We start from the raw sequence: 10,995 nt of genomic DNA on the forward strand, positions 1-10,995 counted from the left end.
CACATTCTGCTGTTAATTGAAATCGCCATTACTATTAGAATATTACCAGGTTCACATCATGCGTTTCAGCCCAAAGGATCCCAGAGTGCTTTACATACTGGAAGGGACCCACTTCTTCCACTGCTGAAATGCTGCCCTTACCTGGGCAGATCAGGGGGGAAAATGAGCAATTACTTACCCAGTTGATTACAGGGAAAACGTTAGGGAGGTTAAATTGTGCAAAATCGTGGTACAATTTAGCCAAGACGTCAGGTTTGACACCCCTAACTTATACAAAATACCGTCAGTTCCGTAATGACTAAGTATCCAGGACCTTGAAGGAGCATCTCATCCAACAGATGGCACCTCCCACTGCACAGTGTCCCCAGGCACCTTTGTGGGACAGTGGGTTGGAAATCCTGTCCAAGGGAAAGGGCACCACCTGCTGGCCCATCAGCACCCCTTACAGCAGCAAGGCAGTTTTTCTTAGAGGTCTATTTGCCAGGCCCAGCCTGGATTTGATAGCAATTCTGCTCTCAAGTAACTAGATCAAGCTGAAAGGTCTTCATAGAGTGAGACGTTGGGCAATGCAGGTCTGTGATCTTAAGACTCTGAAGGACTTCATCCTGATGTTACGTTCTGACAAAAACAAAGACATGCAGGTTTGCTCTGATGTTGACTTTAGCATGATACACAGCAACTCCTGACTGAGGGGATTCTAGAGGTCACTGCCTTGTCCCAAATTATGGTAGCTGAGGCAAACCCGAGATGAAAACATCCAGCATGATGATAATCACACCAGTTCCGCCATTGCATCAGTGCTGCGTACAGGACATTCATCTCTCACCTTATTCTGAATGGGTGGTGCTGGCGATGCTGCTGTGCGTCTCTGAATACATCCATTAGCCTCTTTAGTGGTCTGATGAAAAATATGCTTTATCCTTAAGCAGAAGCATATTCATTGTTATTGTATACTTTTTGCACATTCTATTGTGCAGATTAAACCACAGCTGAGAAATTACGGTACAAACCAGATTCTAGACAGTAAAACCTTGTCTTGTCGTTTTTCCTTAAGCGCCTTTATTGTAACGACACACACTTTGCACCACAGCCTCTGTGCTCCAGCCAGGCAGATGGCCAGCTGTAGAGTGAATTCCTACTGCGTCCTGTAGCTTCCTCACACAGGTATAGGAACAGCCTGGGCCTAGTGCCAACCACAATTCTGGATGTGCAGAATGAGCCCGATTTGTTCTTTTCAAACCGGACCGCCACCCCCTCACCGACCCGCTTACATATCTTACATAAGTGTTTTGTTTCAGTGACGTGTCCCCATTTTGAAATGGGCTGCAGCCATGGAGCCAGAAAACCCGCCTTTATCGGTGCCTGAATTCCAATGAGCAGCTGCTAGCACAGAGACTCCAGACCAAGGCCAGCCCTGCAGCAGACACCACCAGGAGGTGGCTGAAGAGCCCCCTGGGTTCACTGCCCCTCTCCGGCTAGCTGGGATGTAGCCGGAGGAAGTTTTCCGCTGCGCCGCGGATGTCACCCCCGACGGAGACACATGGCCCAGGCTGGCCCGTGTCCTGATGGGGGAGCTTTCTTCTCCTGCAGCGGTTGTTTGAAGAAACAGTTGAGGGGAAGGAAAACTCACAAACCTTTAATCATCCAAGACCACTAAGCAATGAAATGAGCTTGATGTGCAGAAAGGTCTCTCATTTGGAGCCTTAGCTTCTTAAACAGCAGCACAGCGATAATGGTATGCATTATAAATAACCAAAACACAACTTGTAACGTGATGATTACATGAGCTTTTTATCCATTTAGTGCAAGCACAACATCATCATCATGATCCTGAGATGAATACAATCCATTGTAAAGGACTACAAACTTGGGAGTCCCGGCAGATAAAAACAATACCCATGGGGACAATACCATTACTTAAAAAACCCTTCTGGATCGCTCTTCCAATGGCCCACCATGTTGCAGAAGATTAGCGAGCTCAGCTCCAGCTGAGAAAAAGCAGTGGCGAAGAGTCAGATTTTTAATGGTAGGACGTCACAAACACTAGCGTTAGTGCGGGCAGAGAGCTGTACACAGACAGACGGAGGTTCACCCCACACTGAAAAGAAAAGCAATAAGAAAAATCTTGTTTTTTCTTTCTGCTTTTCTTCCAGCTAGAGGTTATCAGCTATTCTTGTCAATATTTTCTGTAACCTCACTATCTGGAAGAATACCCTTGGGGTAAATGTAGCTGTTATCTCTGCGATATCTCACTGTGCTGCAGTGTAGACTAAACTCAGCAGTCCAGGCTTCCTCAAGAGGGCCAGCTCGCGCCTCAGGAATCTCACGCCTGGAGGGAACAGAGGAAGTCACTGGAGATCACACAGAAGTCTTGCCCGTTACAAGTCCCTCACAAATCAAATACAAAACCATCTAAAAACCGACTTTCATAAAAACATCCCGCAGTCCCGTTCCAACTCCATTAAAAATCTGCTATAACCTTTTGTGAGACTCAAGATCAGAAAGTTCCTTGATGCGGTGCGATAAAAGCCCTCAAGTTCCTTGCCCGTTTCCGAAGACAAAACCCCGTCATGACTGAAACCCGTGCGCGGCCACGAGGGGGCGCTGTCTCGGTACCGCGGACGAGCCGATTGGATTAAAAAGACGGCCGGGGGGGGTGGGGGTGGGGGCTTCCCAGGCAGCGAGGTCCGCTGATCGATCAGGGGTCGGAGCCTGGGCCGCGTCACTAGCCGACTGTGACTGGGATTGCCCGGGCAGTGACGGGTGTACGAAACAAAGCCGGAGGAGTCCGACGGCCCTCTCTAACAGGAAGACGGACTGGCAGAGCCCGAGCGGAGGGTCAGACGACCTCTATCCCCAGCCCCCTGGCCACTGCGGTCAGCGCGGCCTCGGCCCCGGAGGAGCCCGCCTGCAGCGAGGGGGGGTCTGGCATGGGGGTCAGCTCCGTGACGTTGCTCAGGACGCAGTACACGGGCTGGGCACTGTCCTCCGACACCATGGTAACGCTGCCTGGCGAGGAGGAGGAGGAGGAGGAGGAGGAAGAGGGGCTGGAAGAGGAAGGTGAACTGGCAGCGGGGAGGGCGGCGGCGCGCCTGGATTGGCCGGCCAAGCCCGGCGCCTTGCGCGGCGTCCGCTTCCTCGCCATGTTCTTCATGATCTCCTCCGTGACCTCCACCGTCTCGTAGCGCACCATGTTGAGGCGCAGGTACCCGTCCTCGTCCTCCTTGTACCTGCGCGGGAGAAACGGCACAGCGGGACAGGGGCTTCAAGAACAATTCCTTACACTCGTATAGCGATTGTCTGGACACTGCTCTCAGAGCACTTTACAGGGAATCGGGAATCCCACTACCACCACCAGTGTGCAGCCCCACCTGGCTGAGGCGTTGGCAGCCAAAGTGCGCCAGTACACCCATCACACATCAGCCAATAGTGGGGTGGAGAGCAGAGTGATGCAGCTAGTTCATAGATGGGGATTATTAGGAGGCCATGGTAAAGGGGAGGGGTGGAAATTTGGCCAGGACACCGAGGTAACACCCCTACTCTTTTCGAGAAACGCCCTGGGATTTTTAATGACCATGGAAAGTCAGGACCTTGGTTTTGTCTTATCTGAAGGATGGTGCCTTTTTTACAATATACTGTCCCCGTCAATGTACTGGGGTCCACACAGGGCTATGCAACGGGTCTCTCTCAAAGTCCATTAAGACCACAAATTCAAATTCTTACTTCCTTTTTTTTTTTTAAGCTGTCTTGCTTCTTAAGCTTCCCCGCTGCAAGGTAGCAGAAGCCACGCGGCACTCGCAATACACAACACATACTCAGCACATTGGAAGATAGATGGCAATTTTCACAGGGTGCTACACTACACGACGTTAAGGCTGTTTCCACAATGTAGTACCTGAACCGCGAGTGCCCAGAAGGCCACTTGAGCTCGTGCTTCTTCCTCAGATGAAGAGTGAGCGTGTAGCACCAGGAGAAGGTCTTGTCACAGAGGTGGCACTTGTACCTGGACACCCTGTCCCCCTGCACAAGAGAGCACAGCTAGGATCTCTAATGGGAAGAGGAAGCCAGAGACATGCAGGAGACAGAGGCCTCAGCCAACAAATCCTACAGTTGCCATTCTGCACATAGGGAAGCATGCTCATCGCCTTTCAGCGAATAGGGATTCTCCATAACAGGGGACTGATCCCTTTACTCTTTTAACTTTCTGACACACTGAATGAGGCTTTTTTTCAGCATAAACAAAAGTTTGAGATAAAAATAAACAGAAGGTGTTATGTCAGCTTGTTTGCACGGATCTCTTAAGGGTCTTAATGGGGCACCGCAGTCCCAGTTTCTCAGACCGGTTATCAAATCTCCCTTACAAAATAAATCCATTGATGGGATAGAGAAATTTGACCAAATTCTGAAGTAAGCCCAAAACCGTGAACTTTGGAAAATTCATCGCCAGGTTGTTGCAAACCTCTGGTCTCACCACAGGCGATACCAGGAATTGGGATGTGATGCAGCCCTTCCTGCTCACTAGTCACTGTCATGACCGATGTGATGCGTTGTACTGATGTGATGCGATGTCAATAAGTGAATAGGTACAGGTTGCGCAGCAGACATTTCACCTCAGAAAGTTTCCAACATCATCTACACGAGTTAACAAGTAAGTTCCATTTATTGGTAAAACCGCCTCAAAGTCGAGAGCAATAATTCTACTGGATTAAAAGAGATGTCTTCACAAGACTGCCTGTTGGCAATGTAATAGGGCCACTTCACGTCACTGGTAGCTTTACTGCCTCATTCTGAACTGCAGAATATGGTGCTGTACACACCTGGAAATTGAGTCAATACTGAGATGTGAAATGGAGGCTTTACCGGTTACTGTGTCCACTTTACTTTCATGTTTTTTTGCACTCATCAATGCTGACTCTTTCTCACTCTGAAATAGGGCGTTGCAGTTCCCCTTAAAGCAAGGGACCATGCCTTTAAACAGAGTGAGCAGGCCCTGTTGTACTGCCCCCTGCTGGCTGACTGACCTCATGCACCCTCTTGTAGTGCTGGCTCATGGTGTGCGCCATGCGGGAGGAGTACTTGCAGCCCTCCACACTGCAGTGGAAGGCAGCTCCCTCGTTGTGAGTCTCCATGTGCTTGCGCAGGTCGTGGGAGTTTTTAAAACTGCAGGGAAACGAAACAGACCAGTTAGAACCGCTGTTACAAATTTCACCCATCTTCAAACCGCTTGTCCGGTACAGGAGCTCTGGGGGAGCTGGAGCCCAGCCTGGCAAGCAACGGGCGCAAAGTACACCCTGGACGGGACGCCTGTCACCGCAGGACAGACGCACAGACACACTACACACACACACACTCACAACAGGGCCAAGTCTCCCTCCAGCCAATTCACCTCCCAGCATACCTTGGGACTGCGGGAGGAGACGGGAGCACCAGGAAGAACATACAAACTCCACACAGACAGCACCCAGGTCCAGAATTGCACCCTGAGCCCCGGCGCTGCATGGCAGCAATGTTTTTTGCCCAGTTCCAGTTTATAGTACAATTGCTTCAACCACCAGACCCACACACAGCGAAGCAGTCTGAGGATGTTCAGATATGCAGGGAACCAGAGCCCTAGGTGCCACTCTTACCCGCCAAGAGCCTGAAGCAAGGCAACAAAACACTTAAACAACACTTAAACGCTTCGACTGCCTGAGGGGCGACTCTGAGTCCCTGCACGGTTGCCCACCTGCTCTCGCAGAAGTCACAGGGGAAGGGACGCTCGTCACAGTGGCGGAACTTGATGTGCGTCTTCAGGGAGGCCAGCGTAGTGCAGGTCATGTCACACAGCGGGCACTTGATGTGGTTCACTGGAGGAAGAGGAGGTGCGCGCGCCAGTTAGCTCTTCTGAGGCACGGGCAAGACGGTTTCACAAGCTGTAATAAAGCTTTACTCCAGGCTGAAAGGAGAAGAAATGAAACACAACGTTTCGGATGTGGAGCCTTCTTCGGGCGTGTTTCTTTTCTCCTCTTTTCAGCAGGGAATAAACCTTCTCTTGCTCCTCTGCAGCCTACGCATGCTGACGCAGCTCCCCACTTGAAAGTAATATTTGCCCAGAGGAGGTCACCTACGGGCAGCAGTGTGGAGCAGCGGTCTGGGTTCTAGGACTTTGTGGGTTCAAATCCCAGGGGAGGGACAGCTCTTTTACCCTTAAGCCAAGTACTTCACCTGAATTAATCCAGTGAAATACCCAGCTGTATAGACAGGTGCTAAGATAAGCTGCTTTGGATAAACACCCCAGCCACATAAATGATTAAACAGTGACCTATCCTGCACCGGTTTTCGAGACTGGTTTTGGTGAGAGGTGGGGTGTTCAGTGTTCAGGACTCACCGTGCTGACGAACATGGTCTCTCAGCAACCTCTCGTTGGCAAATGGCTTGTCGCAGTGCTCGCACACAAAGGACTCTGCAGCAGGGCAACAAGGAGAAGGCGATTACAAGACGGCAGCATTTCACTAAAACCAAGAGCACTGCATTGGAATCATCCCCCACCCGGAAAACGTCTTTAATTTTTCCCCAATTATATTTTTGCCCAATATGGCAGTACATACCAAGCCCAAGAAATGATGAGGGGGAGCAAATACTGCCCATTTATTTAGAGCACTGTCACAATCACTGCTTAAAAAAATTACAAATATTACATGTACTTGTGGGATACGAGGAGAAATGACAGATGTAGCACAGTATAAAATTACCCATAAATGAGGTCAAATGCATTGAGTTACTTAAATACAGGAATTCACAGGACCTAACAGACATCTTTATTTTTTTTGAACGTTCATTTGCATGCAGAAAAGCCTCCATAAGCCATCACCCACTACAGTGTTGGGGGTACATGCGTAGCAGGAGCGAGGCTGCCCCCTGGTGGAGGACTCACCCTCTGTCACTGCCTGTCTCTGGATGTGATCAAAGAACTTGGTGTTGCTGGCGAACATGCACCCGCAGGTGGGGCAGGCCACCACGCGCTCCTGCGTGTGGCTGCGCAGGTGCTCCCGCAGGCGGTACTTGATCTTGAAGAAGGCATCGCAGCCTGCAGGACAGCGAGGGCCAGGCGGTCAGCCACTCTGTGCTCCCAGCACCCCTCCCTTCTGCTTCCCACAAGGCCCTTTCAAAGCAACCTGCTGTTCACCTGGCTCAGCTCTCACCTGGGCCTCAGAGTCCTTGTAATGAGTGCGCCGCTGGGATTCAATTAAGTCCCCTGCCAGTCTTTCCTGCCTGCTGCCTCCCTCTCCACCCTCAGGGAGCGGGAGTCAGGCAACCGTACGCAAAGGGTGGCGGGAGCGGGGAACAAGCTCCCCCCAGCCATGCGGTTGAAACCCATGTGGATTCTTTCAAGAAACGGTTGCTTGAGACTAACGACCAGGCAGGCCGCAGGGGGTGCAAGGGCCCCGCGTCCGCGCCCTTTTCCGGTGCTCGGACTTACCTTTCCAGCTGCAGAACAGAACCTGGTGCTGGTCCGGCAGGGTCTGGCTCTTGGTGCAGTGAGCGTGCATGTCCACGTGGCGGTAGAACCACTCGGGGTTGTTGAAAGTGCTCTGGGCCAGAGACAAGCTCGTCACGATCACAGGCTAACGAACACGGGTGCGAGCGTTCCAAAGAGAAAGCCCAAAACAGGCGCACAAAAAGGGCCTTAGGAGACTCACGTCGCAGTGCTCCCACTGGCACACGAATCCCTCTGCCAGCTCCGGCACCAGGTTGTTGCCGTGGAGATCCTGCCGGCAGCTGCGCAGCTCCGGGTGCAACTGCAGCAGCTGCGTGCCGATGAACTTGAGCTTGGCGTGGAAGGTGTGGAAGTGGGCGTGCACCACCAGCTCGCTGGGGCTACCCATCGCCAGGAACTCACAGCCCTGCCACAGGCAGGCGTACTCGTCTGGAAGAGAACGGGCCGCAGCAGGCGGCACATTGGCGGTGAGCTCTGCCCATTCCTGCCCCCCGTAGCACCGACGCCAGCCCATCTGAAGGGTGCCGTTCACTAAGCCGAATTATTTCATTAACTGGGCAAGCATGGCTTGTCTCCAGGCCTCAAAGTGTTTGGTTTTTTATGCACCTTAAGCCAAGTGCACATTTGAATTCATTAGCTTTTAATTGGACAGAAAACACACACACACATCCCAGCCACTGAGAGCACCGGCTGGGAAAAACACTGCCAGATCCTGACACAACAGAGAGCTGACTAGTTGCTTCAATGGTGCAGTACTATCTTATCCTCATTCCTTCAATAAAGACTGTCTGCAGAGGAACAGCATTTAGAGTGCTGTCAAGCGCCAGTACAATTCCCGTACGGAGCGCGTCAGACACCGTCACGAGAGCAGTTACAGTTCCACACTGTAACCCATTGAGTAAAATCACCTACAGGACAGACGAAAGTGTGAACTCGACACACTCAAGAACAGGAGCCCCCAAGACTCAGTCACCCATGGGAGAGAGCTGCTCCGGACCGACTGCGAGGCGTGCGTGCGTGCGTGCGTGTGTGTGTGTGTCCTCGTCCTCACCGAGCTCTTCGATGGCGTCTCCGTCTCCCAGGTGCTCCTTCATGTGAAGGGACATGTGGTCGCTCAGCTCCTCCATGCTCCGGCCCTTGAAGGAGCAGGATGCCCACTCACACGCCACCATGAAGTCGGACAGACACCTCTTCTTCACCATGGTCTTCGCCAGCCTGGACAGGGGACAGGCCCGTTACCACAGCAACACTGGAAATCAGGACAGACCACCTCTAGCCCCAGCAAGGCACGTTGAAACACAACACTAAATGAAAAAAGCCCTTTTTAAATTCAAAAGTGAGGAAACGACTACAAAATGGGGGGAGAACTCCCACCTTCAGTGTCTTACAGCTTTATGATTTCTGGACCTTTCTACGTTAAAGCCACCTATTTATAACTGCTTCTGAAAGAGCACAGAACAAGCTGAAGCTGCAACGTTTAGACCAGTGGATAATTTGCGAAAGATAAATAAATGGCGACGAACTCCAGTGCTTGCATGATCACGTTAATCCGATTTTAGACGTGCGACTGGCAACAAAACAAAACGTCCTTCTGGCACAACTTTTCGCAAACACAACAGATTGTGTTGATACACGGCGTTTACTGAGAAATATCGAAATGCATCAAAAGGTTTTTCACTCGCAACTCGGATACGCGTTGTGTAATCGTTATGCTGACGTCGAAAGCTGTTACACACCATTTGTTGAACATCAAGCAAACTGATCCCCGTGAAAAACGAAACATTTTCACAGGTTGGTAACCATTTTGAAACGTTTCCTTGGTTTAAACGGTACCGTTTTAATCCACCCCGCGTCAGGGTTGCAGATGATCAGATATCTCAAGAGTTGCTCGGATCCACGATTAATATTTTTTTTTCCCTGCGATTCAGTGCCTATAAGACACATGACAAATTTCACAAAGGACTATATTTCTGGCTCTGTAGAAAAAGGATTTAATCGGGCAAGGCATTTACTCGAATCTTTAGTTTGTGTTTGTTGCTAGCACACCGCGTATTTTTAAGAATCGCCTATATAAAGGCTGTTTAAAAAGCCCAGTTTTATTTTACCTTCAACGCACTGCTTAAAAGCGATCGATCAAGTAAAAAAAAAAAAGTATATATAAGCAGAGGGGGTTAAAAACAGCGCACAGCTACGTTTCCCGGAGCCTGTTAGGTAAGCATTTTGTCGATGCACGTCTCTGTCCCTTTCCTGTTATTTTCGATCACTTCCTGCTATTGTCCGTACGGCAAATCACTCACATTTACCGCGTAAATTACATTTTTACACGGGATACCGCCTAGAGACGAAACCCCTCGTTTTGATTCGCGATCGAACCGTCATTCATGTTTAACCGACCTTTTGCCTCCCCAAAAAAAAAAAATACAAGGACTGAAGCCCTCCAACCTCTTTCCCCTCTCTTGGTCGTCACAAGTCCCCCAAAAACACAAAATAAGTTTTTTTAAAAAAAAACCTTTTCTTTTTAGTTGGCGCCGTTGAAGATGGTTTTAATGTCGACGAGAAACGTTCGTTATTTGGCGACACTCTTCCCAGTTACAACGTACGCTGGAGCGAAATCCTTTTTTAATGTAAATACGAATACTAATTACTGACATTGTTTCAGAACAGCTCCATCAACAGGTACCTGCTGTATATTGCCCGTGAGGAAAGATTGTTAAAATTCGGTGAAGGTTTTCAATAAAACACCGAGCCTGATCGCTGAATTATTTGGAGAAAGCTCTGGTAATGGCAGACGGTTTAAGACAGAACGGTAAATGATATTTTCCAGAAAATATATCCGCCTACTGTAATGCAGGTTCAATGACATACAATAAAAAGTAGCAAGTTGAAATATATAGAGAGATATGACAGTGTTGTATTATTAAGGTTACTGTTGGAAACAGTACGAGACAGTCGGAAACTCTATGAACAGATGTAACCCATAAAAAAAAATAATCAAATGAAGGTCTTATCATTCAACTCCTGTAGGCAGTGTATCGGAGAATTAAGAACCGTTTTAAAAAAAGATTTTAATATTTTTATTGCGTCATAGTTTCTCACTGCAGTTGGACACATAGTGATGGCAAAAAAAAAACCTGAAATGTTTTTGTTTGATACTGTCTTTCAATGTGAGGCATTCCATTATAAAGTGCAGTACGTAGAAATAATCATGACAGTTTTTAAAAATGTTGACCCCCCCACCCAAGAAGTCAGGTTGTAGTATGGCTTTTACTTGTCAATTTCTTACACACAAAATAAAAGTTTTCAGTGTGCATTCATTCAGTTTGCAGGTCAGTTGTTTCACCTTTCCACTTAGGTACTGTACGTCTGCTGGTTTTCATTCTAACTCTACTCTTAATGACCCGATTCTTAGATTACTGCCTTGATAGAATGAAGTTGACATTTTCTCCTGTCTGTCCAAGGGTCTGGCCTGTAACAAGACCTAGCAAACAGCAGGATAAGCTTTAATCTCTTCAAGCAAC

At 49.2% G+C, this 10,995-nt stretch overlaps 1 protein-coding gene across 8 annotated transcripts; it reads right to left on the reverse strand.

The window, feature by feature from the left end:
• Positions 1-1,764: 1,764 nt before the first annotated feature.
• On the reverse strand, positions 1,765-10,147 carry LOC148658008 (histone H4 transcription factor). Of its 8 annotated transcripts, none has more exons than XM_088638830.1 (10): positions 9,987-10,147; positions 8,529-8,692; positions 7,680-7,906; positions 7,460-7,571; positions 6,914-7,066; positions 6,368-6,442; positions 5,726-5,846; positions 5,022-5,160; positions 3,896-4,020; positions 1,765-3,230 (listed from the first exon to the last, which is right to left on the reverse strand). In XM_088638830.1, exons 2-10 carry the CDS (start codon positions 8,677-8,679, stop codon positions 2,840-2,842), a joined length of 1,494 nt encoding a protein of 497 aa, XP_088494956.1. In that variant the 5' UTR covers positions 8,680-8,692; positions 9,987-10,147; the 3' UTR covers positions 1,765-2,839. The 8 variants fall into 8 exon arrangements, with proteins under 8 accessions (XP_088494956.1, XP_088494959.1, XP_088494960.1 ...); XM_088638833.1 differs by having other exon boundaries at positions 8,529-8,726; XM_088638834.1 differs by lacking the exon at positions 9,987-10,147 and adding an exon at positions 9,920-9,938.
• Positions 10,148-10,995: the final 848 nt, after the last annotated feature.

The sequence above is a fragment of the Lepisosteus platostomus genome, chromosome 7 (genome assembly GCF_059453375.1).
Source record: "Lepisosteus platostomus isolate fLepPlt1 chromosome 7, fLepPlt1.hap1, whole genome shotgun sequence".
NCBI classification, from domain to species: Eukaryota; Metazoa; Chordata; class Actinopteri; order Semionotiformes; family Lepisosteidae; genus Lepisosteus; species Lepisosteus platostomus.